General features: G+C 38.9%; 1 protein-coding gene and 1 pseudogene across 1 annotated transcript in view; both read right to left on the bottom strand.

The window, feature by feature from the left end:
* The window catches only part of LOC114412563 (copper-transporting ATPase PAA1, chloroplastic-like), a 38,328-nt gene extending 22,531 nt beyond the window's left edge, over positions 1-15,797 (bottom strand). Inside the window, exons 1-3 of the mRNA XM_028376493.1 lie at positions 15,292-15,797; positions 15,151-15,204; positions 14,367-14,520 (exon numbers count right to left, since the gene is read on the bottom strand). Of these exons, the coding sequence (XP_028232294.1) occupies positions 14,367-14,520; positions 15,151-15,204; positions 15,292-15,705 (622 nt within the window). The 5' untranslated portion in view covers positions 15,706-15,797. The remainder of the gene's footprint in view (positions 1-14,366; positions 14,521-15,150; positions 15,205-15,291) is intronic.
* A 998-nt stretch (positions 15,798-16,795) lies between these two features.
* Positions 16,796-20,231, bottom strand: LOC114412562 (annotated as a pseudogene).
* Positions 20,232-21,277: the final 1,046 nt, after the last annotated feature.

Here is a 21,277-nt window from a genome sequence, read left to right as displayed (position 1 = left end):
TTCGGTGAAGCTTGTATGGAGAATGTCGAAGCAATAAAGGTTATGCTAAGGTCTTTTGAGTTGGTATCAGGATTGAAGATTAATTTTGCTAAGAGCTCTTTTGGTGCTTTTGGAGTATCAGCTCAATGGAAGCAACTTGCGGCCAAACATTTGAACTGTAGCCTGATGGCTTTTCCTTTTGTTTATCTGGGTATTCCCATCGGGGCCAATCCGAGGCGGGGTAGGATGTGGGATTCTATTATTCACAAATGCGAGAGAAAACTCTCAAAATGGAAACAAAGGCATATCTCATTCGGGGGGAGAGTGACACTGATTCAATCCGTACTAACATCCATTCCTATCTATTTTTTTTTCTTTTTTCAGGATACCTCAATCAGTGGTTGCCAAATTAGTTAAGATCCAGCGTAGATTCCTTTGGGGAGGCGGGCATGATCAAAAGAAGATTGCTTGGATAAGCTGGGAGAAAGTTTGCTTACCAAAAGAAAGAGGAGGGCTTGGTATTAAGGATGTCAAAGCTTTTAATATTGCCTTGTTAGGCAAATGGAAGTGGCATCTCTTAAACCATCATCAGGAGCTTTGGATTAAAGTAGTGGAGTCTAAATATAGAGGGTGGAGGGGATTGGAGGAAGGGGATAGGGCTGCCAGCCAGTCATTATGGTGGAGGGACTTAAAAAGGGTCATCTGTCAATCATACCAAGGAAGGACCATTCAAGAAGGTTTTAGATGGAAGGTTGGTGCTAGTCATAAAATTAATTTTTGGGAGGATAGATAGATAAGCCAGGATGCATCACTAGCAGAAAAGTATTCTAGGCTTTACCTCATTTCACTGCAGCAACATCACACTATAAGTCAGATGGGTCAACACAAAGATAATGGGTGGGAGTGGCATTTTACTTGGAGGAGAAATCTGTTTGACAGTGAAGTAGAGTTGGCTGTCAACTTCCTTGGAGAGGTAGAAGGAAAGATCATCCAGCATCAAGGTGAAGATGGTTGGGTTTGGACTAGACACCCTTCAGGTATCTACTCATCTCATTTTGCATATCACATGTTAAGGGAAGGAGGATCAATTGCAAGTAAGGACCAAGTCTTTGTGGAATTATGGAAACTGAAGATTCCCAGTAAAATAGCTATATTCGCATGGAGACTATTTCAAGACAGATTGCCAACAAAAAGTAATCTGCAAAGAAGGCAAGTGCAAATCATGGATGCATCATGCCCTTTCTGTGGAGGAATGGATGAGGAAGTTTCCCACCTATTTTTCCACTGCACAAAGATTCGGCCTATTTGGTGGGAGACTATCTTGGTTGAATATCAGCTGTGTGTTCCCTTCCAATCCAGTACAGCATTTTCTGCAACATTCTTTTGTGCAAGTGGAAGGTATAAGAAGAGGCCGGTGGCAAAGTTGGTGGATGGCTGTTGTTTGGTCTATATGGAAGATGAGGAACAAAATTATTTTCTCCAACGATTCGTTTAATGGTAGCAGGCTTGTTGACGATGCAGTATTTTTAGCTTGGACATGGCTCACTAATTTGGACAAAGATTTCAAACTTCACTTTAACCAATGGTCAACTCACATCAGAGAGGGATTTATGTATTAGATTCAATAGCTCACAGTAGGAGCTGTAGCAGATATTAGTTACCTTATTTGTAGCCATACTATGGTTCCTTTTCAAACTAAATTAGTTTTATTTTGGAACCATGAGTATGGACCTAACTTTTTGTATTTTTAGTACCTCTGGTACTTCTATCAATATATTAATATTTTTGCTGATCAAAAAAAAAAATCACAGAGAAGGATCTTTGGCAGCATTTCAAACGATGAGGAGATGTAAGAGAAGTCTTCATACCCAATCGAAGGAACTACAATGGAAGAAGATATGGTTTTGTTCGATTTAAGGGGGTCAGTGATGTTCAACAAATGGCAAGGAAGCTAGATAATAGTGTCATTGGAGGATTGAAGCTCTTCGTCAACGTTCCTAAGTATAATCGAGCGAGACGAACATATGAGAACAGAGGTAGACAGATAAAGACCGACAGAGGAGACATGACCATACGTGTTCAACGAAACATGCAGCAACCCCAGAGACCAGCACTCTCGTACGCGGATGTGGTGAGGGAGAAAAATGACAAGCAGCCACGAAAACATGAACAAAAGCAACCTTCTTCACGACACAATACTAGCACCTCCTCTGTACATTTACGTGTGAAGAAAGAAGAAACTCAGTGGTTAGAAGACGCATGGGTTGGACGATTATCTAACCCTGCCAGGTTCGAAGTGTTGGAAGAGGAGCTGAGATGGGAGCTAGGACTGGATTTAACTCCGCGATACTTGGGGGATGATCAAGTCCTGTTAACTGGAATGAATGAAGCTGTGGCTGAACGAATCATGAACGGGGGAATGCATGGTTCTCCTTTCTACTCACTGGAGAAATGGAAGCCAAACCTCTACATCGGAAACAGGATGGTGTGGATCCACTGTTGGGGTATTCCATTGCAAGTCTGGGATAAGAATCATATCAGGCAGATCGTGGGAACCATGGGAGACATGGTGGATGTAGATGATGATGTTGAGACTAAAAGACGAGTGGATAGGGCACGAGTCCTTATAAGGACCCCATGGCCGCCAACGATCACGCACGTCATCGATGTTCACGTCGACGGCGACACCTTCAAGGTCTACGTTGCTGAGGAATGCGGGTCAACGACATGCGAACATCACAGCAAACGAAGCTATTACGGTGATACGTCGGACGAACAGGAATTTGATGGTAGCTTCACCGGAGATGAATTCGTAGAAGACACTTGTTTGGAGGGTACCAACCGCGAGATTGCGCGAGCCTCGCCATCGAATCATCGCCCTAACACTCCACAGAGCATCGTCAGCGCTGGAGACACCACAATATTTGGTTTGTCCAGGGGATGGAAGCAGGTTGAAGACCCATGGATAATGACGACGTCTCGCGGATAATGACCGCTCTGAACAACGAGCCAACGTTCGACGCAACTCTCGAGGTGCATGCAGCAAAACTTCCATGTTTGGAAAGCTACCTCAACGGTCAACAGCTGCAGCCCAGAGCTATTCTCGAAAGTAGGCAGAGAGAGAAGGGGGAGAGCAGTGGTGCCAGTGCTATTCACGAAAGTAGGCAGAGAGAGAAGGGGGAGACCAGTGGTGAGAAGTGCCAGCTCTCTTCACGTGACTTTGTAGCTGAAGGTAGCCCAACAAAGGGTAAGCAGATTACGGAGGTGGTAAATAAAGGAATGTATGACAAAGAAGACAGATTTGAATATCAGAATATGTCCTTACAATGTGGGCCTCAATTGGGCCAGCCAACAGAATTACTTAATGAACCTCAAACTTACTTGGGCCTTACCCCCTCTAATCATAAAAAAGCAATGGGAGGTAGTTGGCAGGTATATTCCCGTGGAAGCTGGTCCCATAGGAGACATCAAAGGCGTGGAAGCTTGGAAGGAAGCCATATGCCACCAAATAACATACAGCAGAGCAGTAGCAGAAATATTTCCAGAAGTGAAACAGGAGATATCATTACAGATCTAGAACAGGAGGCAAGTGGAGATTCTACTCAGACCCAGGAAGCTTTTAAAATGTGGAAAATGATCCAGCAATTGGGGGTGACCACTGGAAACAATCAAGATGTCCAACACAGGGAAATTTTACAAAAATTAAGCAGTATGGAAACCAGGGACAGATTGGAAGCTGAGAGGTTGGGAGCTAATGTTAGGGATCCATGAATATAGTCTCTTATAATGTTAGAGGTCTGGGGAAGGGAGTAAAATGGGCTGCCATAAGGAGATTAATCAACAAAGAAAATATTCAAATGATATGTCTGCAGGAGACTAAGAAAGACAGCATTGATAAGACATTATATCAGGCTATATGGGGTAGTGATGAAGTTATGTGGGAGATGCAACTTGCAATCAATTCAGCTGGTGGCATTTTATGCATGTGGACTGAATCAGTTTTCAAGCTACAAAAGAAGGTCATTGGAAATGGATTCATTCTCTTGGAAGGAGTTTGCAATAGAGAGGCCCTGAAAATATGCATTGTGACAGTGTATTCTCCTTGTGATATACATAACAAGAGAATATTGTGGGATTCTGTGAGACAGCTGAAACAAGCATCTCAAGTAAGATTATGGTGTGTGCTTGGGGATTTTAATTGCATAAGGAACCCAAATGAAAGAATTGGAAGAACAGACAGGTTAGTGGGTGACAATAGTATGCAAGAATTTAATGAATGGATTGAAGATATGGAGTTATTGGAGGTTCCTAATGTGGGCAGACAATACACTTGGTTTAGGCCAAATGGTGAATCTAAAAGCAGATTAGACAGGGCATTAATATCCCCTGAATGGAGGGACACTTGGCCAGAAAGTGTGCAGTTCACTTTATCAAGAAATTTTTCAGATCATTGTCCTATTCTAATTAAAGCTAACAATGTGGACTGGGGTCCTAAACCTTTTAGGATATTAAATTGCTGGCTAACAGATAAGTCTTTCAGAGATGTAGTCAATCATTGCTGGAATTCTGTCCAAGTTGCAGGATGGGGAGCTTATGTATTAAAGGAAAAAATCAAAAGGCTGAAGTGCAGATTAAAGATATGGAACAAGGAAGAATATGGGGATAGTTTTAAAAAAGTTCAGCAACTGGAAGTGGAGCTTAATAAATTAGAAGAGGACACATTACATAGACAGATGACTGACTTGGAAATTTCAAGAAGAAAGAAGCTGCAAGAAGATTTGTGGGTGGCTGCCCAGGCCCATGAAGCATTGCTAAGGCAGAAATCTAGATCAAGATGGCTAAAGGAAGGAGACTGCAACACTAGATTTTTCCATATCAGGGTGAATGCAAACAGAAATAGAAATAGCATCAAAGGACTTCTCATTGAAGGTGTATGGACAGATGAACCTAATAAGGTGAAGGAAGAAATCAGAACCTTCTTCTCCAACAGATTTCAAGAAGCAGATTTCCAGAGACCTAAAATTGATGGCATCATTTTCAAATCCTTAGACCAACAGCAGAACTCCATGCTTGTGGCCCCATTTCAGGAAACTGAAATTCAGAATGCTATCTAGGAATGTGGCAATGACAAGAGCCAAGGTCCTGATGGTATTAATTTCAAATTCATAAAACAGTTCTAGGATACTCTAAAGCATGATATATTTCGATATATTCATGAATTCCATGTTAATGGTGCTATCCCCCGAGGCTGTAATGCTTCTTTTATAGCTCTTATTCCCAAGATTCCAAACCCACAACATTTGAGAGAATATAGACCCATCTCCTTAATTGGGTGCATGTACAAGATAGTGGCGAAGTTGCTTGCAAACAGAATTAGAAGAGTGATGCCAGCAATAATTGAGGAAACTCAATTTGCTTTTATTGAAGGTAGACATTTGCTGCAAAGTGTGTTAATCACTAATGAGATAATAGATGAAGCAAGAAAGAACCACAAGCCTTGTCTTATCTTCAAAATCGATTTTGAGAAGGCTTATGATTCGGTATCTTGGGAATTCTTGTTGTATATGTTGAGAAGGTTTGGATTCAACTCCCGGTGGATCAAATGGATTGAAGGAAGCCTCAAGTCTATGTCAATGTTAGTTTTGGTGAATGGAAGTCCCACAAATGAGTTCATACCTCAAAAAGGAATTAGAAAGGGGGATCCGTTAGCACCCTTCCTATTTAATTTGGTGATGGAAGCTTTATCTGGATTGCTGAGAAAGGCAATAGCTGAAAACATGTACAAAGGCTACCCAGTGGGATCAAAAAAGGTTGACATAAGTATTTTACAATACGCGGATGACACTATTTTTTTTGGAGAAGCAACTATGGAAAATGTGAAAGCATTAAAGGCTACTTTGAGGGCTTTTGAGTTAATCTCGGGCCTAAAGATTAATTATGCTAAGAATTGCTTTGGAGCTTTCGGGGTTTCAGATCAGTGGAGGAGTGATGTTGCTAATTACTTAAACTGCACCCTGTTATCTATTCCTTTTACTTATCTTGGCATACCTATAGGGGCTAATCCGAGGCGAACACAAATGTGGAACAACATTATCCACAAATATGAGAGGAAATTGGCAAAATGGAAACAAAGATACATCTCATGGGGAGGGAGAGTGACATTAATTAAGGCTGCACTAACATCAATTCCAATCTATTTCTTGTCTTTTTTCAGGATTCCAAAAACAGTGGTGGAAAGGCTCAAAAGGATACAACGTAGATTCTTGTGGGGTGGAGGACTAGAGCAAAAAAGAATTGCATGGATTAAATGGGACCAAGTTTGTATGCCAAAGGAAAAAGGTGGGTTGGGGATTAAAGATATTGATACCTTTAATCTTGTCTTACTAGGTAAATGGAAGTGGAATTATATGCAAGAGAAGGGAGAAATCAGGTCCAGAGTGTTGGAGTCCAAATATGGGGGATGGAGGAGCTTATATGAAGAAGGAAGGGTAGGACATCAATCTTTATGGTGGAAAGATTTAAAACAAACTGTTAATTCAGCACAGCATGGACACATAGTTCACAGCAAAATGAGGTGGAAAATTGTAAGAGGAGATAAGGTCAGGCTTTGGGAAGATAAATGGAATCAGCAGCAGCAACCTCTAGCTGAGAGGTATCCTAGACTGTACCAAATATCTACACAGCAAAACCAAACCATGAGACAGATGGGACAACACATGCAGTCAGGTTGGGAGTGGCAGTTTCTGTGGAGAAGATCGCTGTTCGAAAATGAAATTGAGTCAGCAGTCAACTTCTTAAAGGATATCGAAGGTATACACATTCAGCAGCAAGGACCAGATGAATGGGAATGGTTAGGTGATCAAACAAGGATTTATTCTACCCGCAGCGCCTGCAATCTGGTTTTGGAAGCTTCTAAAGGAGGTCAGCAACAGGATTGGTGTAAGGAATTATGGAAGATTAAAATTCCTAGCAAAATAGCAGTTTTTGCTTGGAGGCTAATAGAAGACAGACTACCAACAAGTAGACATGGCAAGAAAACCCGTACCCGTGGGTACCCGCCCGAATCCGTCCCGACTTTGACGGGTAATACCCGAGTTGATCGGGTATGGGTACGGGTTCGGGTTTTTCCCGATAACCAAAAGTCGGGTACGGGTACAGGTACGGGTATGGGATTACTAGACCCGTCCCGACCCCGAACCCGAACCCGCCCCGCCACTTAAAATCTTTAGAATTTTTACATAATTTAATCAAAAGGCATATAATTTTTATTACTAGTTAATTTTATTTTAAAATTTTTACATAATTTAATATTATTTTCTTAACTATTTATGTAGACACACGCGTTATAATAAATTTATTGATATATAAGTAGTTAAAAATAAATGTTTAACAATCAATTTATTTTTTTTTCTAAAATCAAATTTTTAATATTTTTTTACAAAAAAAAAAATTCTAAATGGTGTGTGGAACGGGGTTGGGGATACCCGATACCCGACGGGTACGGGGATGGGACAATAAACTCAAACCCGTCGGGTATCGGGTACGGGTATGGGGATATGTTGAGGAGTCGGGTAAGGGATTGGAGAAACAATACCCGTACCCGACCCGCCCCATTGCCATGTCTACCAACAAGGATGAATCTGCATAGGAGACATGTGCAACTGCAGGATCTGCGATGTCCTTTCTGCAAAGAAGTTGTAGAGGAGGCATCTCATTTGTTCTTCCACTGCGTCTTCATCCAACCAATCTGGTGGGAATCAATGTCTTGGTTGAATTTACAAACTGCCTTTCCTCTTGGGCCTAAACAAAATTTTCTACAGCATATCTTCATCCAGGTAGAAGGTTTAAGGATTAAGAGATGGAGATACTGGTGGATGGCGGTAACTTGGGCTATTTGGAAAATCAGAAATAGAGTTCTGTTTTCAAATGCAGAATTTGATGCTAACAGACTGTTTGATGAAGCTGTTTTCTGGACTTGGACTTGGCTTAGACATTTTGAGAAAAATTTCTCAACTCATCTAAACCAATGGGCAAGCAATATTAGTCAAGGTTTTCTCATGTAATGGGTGTTACAATTAGAACAAAAGACATGTTCTCCTAATATCTAGAATACCTTAGTTTCGGTGTCTAGATATCAGGATGTATATCCCTATGTACTAGTACCTCTGGTACTTTTGATCATTTATATATATATAATATATTTAGTTTTGCTAATAAAAAAAAAAAAAACAAGATGATGACCCTGAAGGAAGTATGGAGTCACAGCATCTACAACAGGCAACCAACATCTGGAATCTTGCTAAACACATAGGGGTCACAGGAGGGGATGATCATCACTTAGCTATTGACAAAATAAAGGAAATGGAAGATCGAGATTTGAAAGAAGCAGAGAGGTTGGGAATCAGTGGCAGGTGTCCATGAATATCATCTCATACAACATAAGGGGTTTGGGGAGGGGGGTTAAATGGGCAGCCATTAGAAGACTAATCAGTAGGCAAAATGCTGACATGATATGTTTGCAGGAAACAAAGAAGGAGGTAATTGACAAAGCCATGTGTCAATCCATGTGGGGAGAGGCTGAGGTATGCTGGGAAATGCAACCTGCTATCCATACTGCAGGAGGCATTTTATGTCTGTGGAGCGAAAAGACCTTTAAGCTTCACTCGAGAGTTGTTGGTAACGGTTATATTCTTCTAACAGGGGAGTATCTCAAGGAAGCACAGTCAGTAAATATAGTTGCTATATACTCCCCTTGTGATATTCAAAATAAAAGGGTATTGTGGGACCAGGTCAAGCAGCTGAAAAACACTCAATCAGGGGATTTATGGTGTTCTGTGGGTGATTTTAACAACATCAAGGATACATCAGAAAGATTTGGAATCTCTCAAAGGGAATCAGGAATTAATAGTATCCAAGAGTTCAATGACTGGATAGACGACTTGGAGGTTGTTGAGGCACCATGGACGGACAGAAAATTTACCTGGTTTAGACCAAATGGGTCATCAAGGAGCAAGCTTGATAGATTTCTGCTGTCTCCAGAATGGTTAGATAGATGGCCTGCAAGTATTCAATCAACTCTTTCAAGAAATTTTTCAGACCACTGCCCTATCATCCTCAGGTCTACAGTTATTGATTGGGGCCCTAAACCATTTAGGGTCCTAGACTGCTGGCTATCAGACTCTTCTTTCAAAGAAACAGTGAAGAATTGCTGGTTATCTAGTCGGCTGCCAGGTTGGGGTGGCTTTGTACTCAAAGAAAAGATAAAGATACTTAAGCAGAAGTTGAAAATCTGGAATAAGGAAAGCTATGGAGACACTTTGAAAAAGGTCATCAAGATTGAAGAAGAGTTAAACAAATTGGAGGAGGAGACCATACATAGACAGCTATCAGCAGAAGAAGAGTCGAAACGGAAACAATTGCAGGAAGCTCTATGGGTAGCAGCTCATGCCCATGAATCGCTATTGAGGCAAAAGGCGCGTTTAAGGTGGATCAAGCTAGGAGATTGTAACTCCCGGTATTTCCACTTGATGTTAAATGCAAACAGAAGAAACAACTCTCTAAACGGAGTTATGATAGGTGATTCTTGGGTTGCTGACCCAGTTATGGTGAAGGAGGAAATTAGATCTTTTTTCTCACAGAAATTTCAAGAATCAAGTAACCACAGTATTAGGTTGGATGGGGTCTGTTTTCAGTCAATCAGGCAGCACCATAATGACATTTGATGGCCCGCTTTCAAGAGGAAGAAGTAAAAAAAGCTGTTTGGGAATGTGGGAGTGACAAATGTCCAGGCCCGGATGGTCTGAACTTCAAGTTTATAAAACAATTTTGGCAGCTTTTGAAGCCTGAAGTCCTTCGCTTTCTTGATGAATTCTATGTTAACGGTGTTTTTCCCAAGGGGTGTAACGCGTCTTTTATAACTTTGATTCCCAAGGTGGCAGATCCACAGTTTTTGAACGACTACAAGCCAATATCCTTAATAGGATGTATATACAAGATAGTATCAAAAGTGTTGGCCAACAGAATGAAGAGGGTGATGCATGCTATCATACATGAGACTCAATCTGCCTTCATTGAAGGAAGGCACCTACTCCATAGTGTTCTTATTGCAAATGAGGTGATTGAAGATGCAAAAAGAAACAACAAGTCATGCCTCATATTCAAAGTAGATTTCGAGAAGGCATATGACTCGATCTCTTGGGATTTTGTATTATATATGCTGGAAAAAACAGGTTTTTGTTCTAAGTGGGTTAAATGGATTGAGGGCTGTTTGAAGTCAGCGTCTATCTCAGTTTTGGTGAACGGAAGCCCTACGGAGGAATTTCTCCCCAAAAGGGGTCTTAGACAAGGTGATCCATTGGCACCTTTCTTGTTCAATGTCGTGGCTGAAGGCCTCAATGGATTGATCAGAAGGGCTGAGGAAGAAAATCTTTACAAGGGTTTCCAAGTTGGTACAAATAATGTGAATATTAGCATCCTACAGTATGCTGATGATACAATCTTTTTTGGGGAGGTAGTTACGGAGAATCTAATGGCAATTAAAACTATCCTCAGATCGTTTGAACTTGCCTCAGGATTAAAAATAAATTTTGCAAAGAGTAGCTTTGGCGCTTTTGGTCAATCACAGCAATGGAAGCAACAGGCAGCCACCTTTTTGCATTGCGGATTGCTGACGCTCCCATTAGTTTACCTGGGTATACCATTAGGGGCAAATCCAAGGAGAGGTCGGATGTGGGATCCCATTATCCACAAGTGTGAGAGAAAGCTGGCAAAGTGGCAACAGAAACACATTTCCATGGGGGGGGGGAGTGACATTAATCAAATTTGTGCTAACATCGATTCCTCTATACTTCTTTTCTTTTTTCAGGGCACCTAAACTAGTGGTGGATAAATTGGTGAGATTGCAGCGAAGGTTTCTATGGGGAGGAAGGCTTGACCAAAATAAGATTGCATGGATTAGGTGGGAAACAGTGACTTCATCTAAAGAAAATGGGGGATTGGACATCAAGGATATCACCAATTTCAATGTAGCATTGCTTGGTAAATGGAGGTGGGGTCTGATGCAAAACAAAGGAGAACTTTGGGCTAGAGTAGTGCAATCCAAGTATGGAGGCTGACAGGGTATGTTGGCAGCAGATAGACCAGGGTTGGAATCAGTTTGGTGGAGAGACTTGAAAAAGGCCCTCATTCATTCCCCACAGGGTCAGATTATTAATAGTGATATGAGGTGGAAGGTTGGCTGTGGGGATCAAACTAAATTTTGGGAGGATAAGTGGGTATGTGGGGAGATGTCTCTGGCAGAAAAATTCCCTAGGCTGTATTCAATATCATTACAGCAGCAGAAGTTCATCCAACAGATGGAAAGTCACAAAGACAATGGGTGGGAGTGAAACTTTATCTGGAGAAGGCCATGTTTTGATAATGAAATTGATTCGACAGGTGTCTTCCTCAATGAGATTCAGGATATGGCCATTCAATATCATGGACCTGATGTGTGGGAATGGACTGCTGACCCTACAGGTCAGTATACGGCAAACAGTGCCTACAAGGTACTAATGGAAGGAGCAGTAGCAGTAACTCAGGAGGATTGTTTTGTCAAATTATGGAGCATAAAGGTTCCAAGCAAAATAGCAATTTTTGTTTGGAGACTTATTAGAGATAGACTTCCGACAAGACAAAATTTGCAGCGGAGGCAAGTGCAGGTTGTTGATACATCATGCCCATTCTGCAGAGACGGTGAGGAGAACGCAGGACATCTATTCTTCCAATGTAGAAAAATTCAGCCTATATGGTGGGAAGCTATGTCATGGATAAATCTAAAAGGAGCTGCTCCCCTCACCCCAAAAATGAATTTCAATCATCATATGGGACTTCAAGCTGATGGTGTTAGGAGCAATAGGTGGCAGTGCTGGTGGATGGCCCTAACCTGGTCCATTTGGAAGACTAGAAACAGCATAGTGTTCTCTAATGGGTCTTTCAATGCAAACAAACTGTTTGAAGATGCAGTTTTCATTCTTTGGACCTGGCTTAGGAATTATGAGAAAGGCTTCAAAGAACATTTTAATCAATGGTCCAATAGTATTAGACAAGCTTTTCTGTACCAGTAGAGGTCTCAATATTAGCTACTAGTTTTGTTTTTCTTTGGTTTTCCATAGAGTGGTTCCTTCTCAGACTATTTTGTCTGATTATGGAACCATTACCATGGTTACCTCCCTTCTGTAATTCAGTACCTCTGGTACTCTTTCTATATTTATAATATATTATCTTTGCTGATCAAAAAAATAATAAAGGTGTTACGTGTTTTTTTTTTTGGAAGGCAAAAATATATATTATTGATATGAATCATAACAGTACCAGTGGTACTATTGAAGTATACAAGGATACAAGACACTTAGAGTGTCGCCTTCCAACATGAATAACTACCCAACAGTAATCCCACTCCATAGGATAAATATATCCAGCCCACTACATAGGATAAATATACACAGCCCATATTAACTAAAATATTCCACTAGGTTAGAAGACCATTGATTGAAAGAAATACTAAAGTTTTTCTCTCTGGTCTGTAACCAAGACCATATGAGGAATAAGGCATCATCCATCACTTTAGAAGGTTGAAAGTGATTGTCCTCGAAGACCAATTGGTTCCTATGCTGCCATATAGAGCTAGTCAATGCTACCCACCATCCATATCGATGAGATTGGTTTTGCCCTGCAAAGAAGCCCTCACAAAATTGAGCAAAATGAGATGCTGGTGAAGGTGTAATGGGGCCAACCATCTGGTTCCATCTCATGGATTCCCACCAAAGCCATGTGGTCATTTTACAATTGAAGAACAAGTGATCCACCTCCTCTTGAGCATTCCCACATAAAGGGTTACGTGTTTATCATACTACAGCAGGTAAAAATAAAATACGTCAGCCGAAAGTTTGGCTATCAAACTCTCGAATTAACTCGCTAACTCTTATGAGTCCACTTACCCTCTATAAGTTGACACATATGTAAACTCTCTTTTTAGTAGACTCTCGGTAAAGTTTATAAACTCTAAGTAAACTCGGTAGACTCTCGAGTTTACCACCGAGTCAACGAGTCAGCAAGTTAAAAAAATAGACCAAAATGTAAGTCATTTTGGGTTGTTTTCTGTCTGTTTAGTGTTCAACATACCTTCATTTAGTGTGTTGTTCCCAAATAAAAAAATTCTCACCTTTAATAACATCAAACCATTGTTCTCTAATAACATCAAACCCTTGATAGGAATGATCTACTACTATTATAACATCTGCAAATTATTATCTAATAGTGATGCATTACTAGACTTGGTTATTTAAATATTGTGAAATTTATGATTTACTATTTTACTTTATTATATTGTTAAAATGTTTAACTGTTATGTTATTTATAAATATTTTGTTATTATTTTTATATGAAATGGACTCTTACGAGTCTACGAGTTGAATCTATGGAACTCTCACGAATTTATACAAACTCTCGAGTTTGATAACCTTAGCTGGAAACATTAATTTGGTACAAAACAAAACTATAAATTCCAACTATCATAGAAGCAAAACAAAAATAGGAGCCCTTAAAATTCAAGATAACTAGAGGATTGCAAGTATCAGATTCAACATCAGCAAATTCTTCACCATGCAGGGGCGCCTAAACACAGAAATGTATCTCCAATACCCATCACTAGAAGCCACGGAGATTCACCTATTGAAGGGAGAAATTATAACATGAATAATGGTTTTTAAATTATCCTATACATCTAATTAGGGTGGGTATAGGATTTGAAAACAGTTTACTCATACAAAAGGTAATGTGTCAAAACTTAGAACCTCATGAATTGAGGGACTCCAGACAAACCACTTTTTGCATTTATATGGTGAAATAACTCCTTCAGTAGCTAGCTTCTTCACCTGTCACTTAACCCGCCAACTTCATGTAAATCAAATGAAACTCTACAACATGTGGTAATATCTAATCTCATTTGAAGTAATGACTGCTAAGTGGACAGCCAAAGGAGTAATGTGTCCAATGTTGCATGTTATGTCTATTAAACAATTCAAAGGTATCCCATGCTTATAAATCTTGTTCTTACTCCAGAAAGAGCTTAGCACATATTGTTCCTAAATTGAAGTTATGTAGGACGATCAGTTGCTGGTCATTTATATTCACACATATTTAAGAATTTCAAACCAAAATCCTAGCTTCAACTTCAGTCCATAGAGTACACTTAAACCTTTACAAATTAACACTAAATACCAATATTAACAAGAACTAGGAATAATAACAGCTAATAATAATCTTTAGAGATGATGAGAATTTGGAAATACAGAAATGGACAATAATGATGTGTATATAATCATAAACTTGTGATCTTGAAAATATACCTCGAAGGCTAGAATTATAGCCACAACTAGTTAAATGCTCTGCAAGTGCCTCCCCTAATTGCTTTTGCCAATTTGGTGCATTTTTTGCTTCAGATACAGGCCAGACTATTGCTGTCTCTGTTGTTAAATTTACACTAGCAGATGACACTTGAGGCTGTCCAACGACCATTTGCATAAAAAGTAAAGAATCATGATTTAGATTACAGAAAAAGAAAAATATTATATATATAGGCTCTTCCCTTTGAAGAATTCAACACAGTTGTTATGCACCTTAATGTTTTTCTTTGTTTATATTTTTTTATGCAGCCAACAACCAAGTAGAATGCCAGTTTTATTCTTTCATACAAACTAACTACCAGACTTTTTTTCTTATAAACAAGTGTAATAAAAAGCAAGTTCAAATTTAGAATTATCAGACACCAAACTACCATTGCTTTGAAACCTAAGCATGATTCTTCCACCTTGATGTTAATCGTCTCCAACAACATACACAGACTTATGACATAAAATGCTCATGAGTGTCCACTTTACACCAATAATCATACAAATCAAATAAGAGAAAAAAGACTATGCGCTAACAGTGTCAACTGTCAAATAGTTTTACACTGACATCTAATCATAAACCATCATAATAATTATCTTAAAAGTCATATAAAGAATGATTTGTAATTGAATGAAAGTTTTACACGGTTAGTGCATGAAAACCATTAAACTCATAAAATAATGGAACCATCTATAAAGTTTAGATTGTAAGCCAAGTCAAATCCAAACTTCAGTAACTTACTTGACTTTCCAGTATCCTTTTCACAGTAGCCGCACATCCCCCGCATACCATTCCCTATCACACACATACACAAAACTGAATTATTATTTTACTAAAAATAATAACACAAAAAAAAAAATCTACTCAGTGAAGAGTTCACACCGAAACATCGAGAATGATAACATCGGGTGAAAGTGCCGAAAGCTCCTGAGACGCGTCTCCAACCAGTTTGAGATTAACATCTCCGGACTCCCCGCCAGAACCGCCACCTCCACCACCGTCTCCGGTTCCAGCGCCGCCATTTCCACCGCCGGCAGGAGAAGCAAAGGAAATGCAGCGCGGACTGCACGGCGGCGTTCGCGGGAGTAGTCCGCGGAAGGATCCGAGCGAGGAAGGCGACGGTGCGGAGGCGAAAGAACACGGAATGCGGCAGCAGTTGCTGCTACTGTAGGAAGCAATAAGGCGTTTGAGGTTGCAGCGAAGCAAGACGCGTTTAGGAGCTCCGTGGAAATGACGGTGGAGCACTCTGAAAAGCGCCACGTGCGCCTTGGTGGTGATGGAGAACGCAGAATCCATTGGATTGGGAAGGAATTGAGAGAACAGAGAAGAGGACTCCTCACGCTTCCCATGCCTTTTACTTGCTAGTTGCCTATCCTATATAATAAGTCGTCTACAATATGTTGTTCGGTAGATACTTTTACTTTTGTGAGAAACGTATTTCTTCACACTGGGCACCAGCGGGGCTTTTCTTTTTTTAAAAAAAAAATATTATTGATTATTTATTTGATTGATGGCAAATGCTAATAATCTGTTTTACTTGTTCTTTACATAATAAATATTCTTTTTTAATTTCTTAACATTTATTAATACTATTACTATTAATTATCATTGATGTTAAAAAAAATTATCATTGATATAAACATGTGTATTATCATGTCATTTATATCACCAAATGTTATTAGATTTTTTTCAACAAAAGTTGAAATTTTTTTTGATATCATGAAGGTTAGAAATATAATTTTTAATATATTCATTCAAATATACACTAATTTATTTAAAATTATAAAATTTGAAAAGAGAATCAATATATATGATATGAAATCTAATAATTCTTGTCATTTTTAATAAATTTTAACAAATAAGAGGTGTGTTTCTAAAATTTCTCAAAATGTAAAAATGAGGATAAAAAGTTTTAGAAACACATTCTTTATTGCACTCCTTTAAAATATTCTCTAATTGATTAAAATTTATTGAAAACAGAGAAAAAGTCATTTAATATGATGTAAAATTCATCAAATTTTAATCAATAAAAAAGTATGTGTTTAAATAAATGTAATAAAAAATGTGTTCTAATCATTTCTCAGTTAGAATACATGTTAAAAAATATTTTTAAATATCTTTTATTTATAGGAAAACAAGATTATCATGTTTTTACTAATTAAATAATTTACAAATAGGAAATTATGAATATATACATGTATCAATATGATTGGAAACAAGAATTTAGCCCACATTCCCTTCTCTTAATTACATTCTCAGGAGGTCCTCTGTCCTCCAATAGAGAGTAATATCCATACACACATCATAACTCAGACACAATCATACCATTCCTTTTCAGCACCCTAAGTATACTCGTCTCGTTACCTCTTTGAAGATCGACCTAAATCCAATATTAAAAGCATGTAAATCCTGCTTTCTAATAGATAAAGCACATGTAAAGATTATGAGATAAGTCTACAAACAGGTGCATAAAAAAGAAAGTCTACACACAAAAAGGAAGTAACAATGAAATGAGTCTTCAAATGTCAAATTAATGCCAGCTTCAGAATTTTATTTCAGAACTTCGAATCACACCTTTCAATCATTCAGTTCCCTACATCACTGTTTCCATTCCATACTTGGCAGTTCATCAAATATAACAATGAACAGAAATTCATCATCCTGTGTCATTGTCCTCTAACTTTCCAGCTGCGGAAAAAGTACTTAACTAAATTGTTATTGTATCATATTAAACATGATTCTCAAATGAGGTTGTATTAAAAAAAAAAAAAAAAGGAATTCCGTACTAAGCATACAATCGTACTTCTAGGTTTCTTATTGTACACCAAAGGAGTAATTTCATATTCGTGGTAGTAAAGACTAATGATAACCAACAGGAGCTGGTGCATCCCGCAGTTCTTTACCTTGAAAGTGGATATCCTGCATGAAAAACATAATTGTTTTTTTTTTATAAAAAAAAAAGGAACACTTATGTAAAAGCACTGTCCACGCGGAGACACATTTGATATGATAAATAGAGTAAATTAATTAACCTTTGTTTTAAAACAAACTATGTACCAGCTCTCTTTCTCCTAAGTTCTGATGAACACAAACATAGCAGTATTAGAGTGGCCAAAAGAACACATCAGAACTACAAAGCACATCTTACATATAATATGTTGTCTACCTAGGTGGTTATAATTTGTAAAATAAAGAACAACTCAGTAGAATAGAAGTGAATCTTCATTCTGCAGGTCCCACCGAAAAGAATCTTTATTATGTAGATGAAGTGAAAAAATGAAATGTATACTTTTTGTCTCTATTCAACTAAGTATGACGACAAATGTATGTTCTCTGGCAGTAATAAATTTCTGCAGCCAAAGCTGCCTGGACACTCGTCGGCTGCATAGCCCTCATATTGAAATTATAGGCAGGGCCAATTAGAAAATTGTGGGAAGAATTACCTTTTAGCGGTCAGCCTGATTATTATTCTTTGTGAACTTTACCTTATATAATGTGCAATTTTCATGATTTAAGTTCGAAGAAAAAAAATTCAGTATAAGTCAGAGAGAATATGGAAATAAATTACCTATAATTTTATAAAACAAATATATGATAATAAGAATTTTAGTGGATTAGTTGGTGGAGCTGAAGAAGCCTCGTAGTTTTAAAACAAGCAAAAAGATGATTACACAAGTGATAAAGAATACTCACAGAAGCAAAGTGGTTCACATCTCGATGGTGAGCCTCATCAGCACGAATGACTGTTACAACATCTTTCAATTTGGCATCCTTGGGAAGCCTCCAATAGTCTATGGCAATGGCAGGAGCAGGAACATTTTCAATTGCACCACTTTCAAGATCCTTCAAGTACTCGGTGTAAGAATGTATAGCCTCCTCCTCAAGATACCCAACTATTCTATGAGCCACCTTCGGGGAGAGAATGTAAAGCACGAAAAACGCATTGAAGAAAACTCCTTGTACAGCAAGAACCAGCAGTCTTTCGTACCATTTAGGCTTCACAAGTTCCACCATAGTCATTAGGTGCATTCTCTCATTCTCTGCTTCCTCCAACAATGCTTTTATCCAACCACCACTTGGCTGAAACTTACGGAGTGACCTCAGGTGCAACAACATCCCTCCTACCATGCCAGGGACAGCTGCAACGGTTTCCAGCATCATTGCACGGCAACCATAACGTCTCTGAAAACATGTATGGAAAATGATGAACGGCAAATTGACAATAGACACCATCACCATGAAGAATATGAATATCTTGACAAAATTTTCTAATGAAGCTACAGCTGTACTCTGGTTGGATGAATTTCTCCAAAAAGAACTTACAAGAGAAAGAAATTAAAAAAAAATGAAAAATGTGTTGTTCATAAGCTTAAGTTAACTTATGCTATAGTTGAAATCAGCTTTTGGAGAAGAAGCTAAAATCTATAAAATAATATAAGAGCAGAAAACGACGGTATCAATAAACATATTACTAATAGCCAAAATAAAAGTATACTAGTAAACGCTAAACACCTTACTCAGGTAAAAACTAACAATTAACAAGTAATATTTGTTGATTAAAAAAAGATACAAACAACACAGATTTTATTATCAAATCAAGTGTGAGTTGAGCAGTTCTAATTGAACTAAACAGATCGACATGACTTAAGAACATATAATTTTAGTAACCCTGAAATATTTCCTTCTTTTCCTTTTGTTTTGGAGCAAGCTATAGGAGATTTCAAAATTGAGCGAGATATTGCAATTTACGCACCTTAAAAAATAAATCTGTTGGAATTCTGAGGAGCTTCACCGTCCTGTAAGCAACTTTATCCAGAAAATTCTTTGGCACGTGATGCTTAGTAAGATCTATGGACACGTTTGACGATAAGTCTCCCAAGGCTGCACAGACAAAATAAATCAATCTCATAAGCATTCAAAGAAAACCAAGCCAAATCTTCAATAACCAGTTAGCAAGGTTCTAAACTCCGGTCTCCATTTCATGTTCTTTGCTGTCAAATTCGACCGATGCGACCGCAATTGCAATTATGCAATTGCAAACACTCCAAAAACCTCAATGTTGTAGTCGAAGTTGCAGTCAAACTCTTTTAGAAGCTTGTTCATTAGATTTTTCAAAAAATAAAATAAAATATTCCAAGCATCATAAGCATAAATGCATAACACAACAAATCTATTCTCATAAACAACAACAAAATCCGCCGACGAAATTTCTTGATGATAATGCTTTTTTGATAAACTAATCAACGACGCTAAGAAATTGAGTTAAACCTTGATTCCTAATCAGAAACAGAATCCTCACCATGAAGCAGTTCCAAGGCCACTCCGTCCCGTCCTCTCTCGAAACCTTCGGCCTCGAAATCCCCCAATAACTGGACTCCACCACGCTCTTCTCAGCCTCGGCCTTCTCCTTCTCCGGAAACTTCGCTTCCGCCGGCGAAGCCATCGTCCTCTTCCAGTAGAAGAACCCTCCATTCGCGCCGCCAGCGCAGAGTAGCCTCGTCTCCGCCGCCGAACCTAGGCGGTTACAGTTTTGGTTCCGACCATTGAGCAGAGCGCGCCGAACCGTAGAACTCAGTGCAATGAGCTTCATCTCTCAACAGAAGAAGAATCGCGTTTTCCAGAGACTTTGTTTGCTTATCACCTACTTTTCATCGAACTGTGTAATTGCGGTTACTGGAGAAAGAAACGTAGCGCTCGCACATGGAGGGAAAATCGATAAGGGAAGTTAGTTGCGGTCACATGCGTGTCTCGTGAGGGCGTGCTTGAAACGATCTTGACCGTTGATTAAGTGCATGTGGTGTATTCAACGGCTGTGATGATGATGGAAACGAGTGGAGATTGTTTGATGCGCATTTAACGCGCCCAGATTTTTGGAATATAATAGTGAAAACAAAGTCATTGAAATGAGCATCTCGTTGAAGTGACCGAGTGAATATCGTGATGCTCGCCTTTGCTCGGTCTCGACCATATCAGCTAGTGTGATGTCTCACGTGGCAAAAATCCTCAAATGGTGTCCTTCTACAAACTAATTCTCTAAATGGGATTTTTCTGCAAGTTTTTCTTGGTATGTGCTATTTTTGTACGTGAACGTCATGCATGGTGCCATCACCACTGGCGCTTCCGCGTAGGAGCTGCCACGTGAAGAGGGACGCGCAAGTAGCAGCAGCGGCTTGGCCTTCTGCTTACGTGGAGAGGGACGCGCAAGGTGCACTGGCGCGTTGTGCATGGAGACCAGAGGCGCCAATCAAAATGGCATTTTAGGTTTGCAGCAAGGACAACAGCTTTGGCAGACCAGGAGCAGCTTTTGCAACAGGAGCAGGGAGGGTCTGGAAGCGCAAATGGTGTTGGCGTTTTAGGGGTCTGGAAGCGCAAATGATGTTGGCATTTTAGGGTAGAATATGGCGCAAATGGGGTTGGCATTTTAGGGTGTTTAAATACAGTTGTCTCCTTCACCATTTTTTTTAGCTGTTTTGGCTGTTGTAGTTGCTTTCGTTTTTGCTTTCGTGGGTTTGATAATTTCTGGGATATCAATTTTTTTTGTAAGTTATTTTGTTAGGTGGTTTTGGAAGATCACATATTTTTTGTAAGTTATTTTGTTAGGTGGTTTTCGAAATTTCTGTAGTATCACACATTTTTTGTAAGTTATTTTGTTAGGTTGGAATAAAGATTTATCTTGAAGTATTTTTTATAAAAATTAAATTAGTTTGTTATATTTAATAAGCTTGTTAGTGTGTGTTTAAATGTCTAAAATAAAAGAAAAATTATGTAATAATGTTTATTTGAAGAAAATTTTATCAGTGAAAATAAAATATTTTGAATATGAATTTTATAGTATTTTTTTAATTAGATTAGGTTGGTGTTAATGATT

This window comes from Glycine soja, chromosome 5, assembly GCF_004193775.1.
Source record: "Glycine soja cultivar W05 chromosome 5, ASM419377v2, whole genome shotgun sequence".
Taxonomy (NCBI): Eukaryota; Viridiplantae; Streptophyta; class Magnoliopsida; order Fabales; family Fabaceae; genus Glycine; species Glycine soja.
The sequence above is the reverse complement of the archived record's forward strand: the minus strand, read 5'-3'. Positions and strand labels throughout refer to the sequence as shown.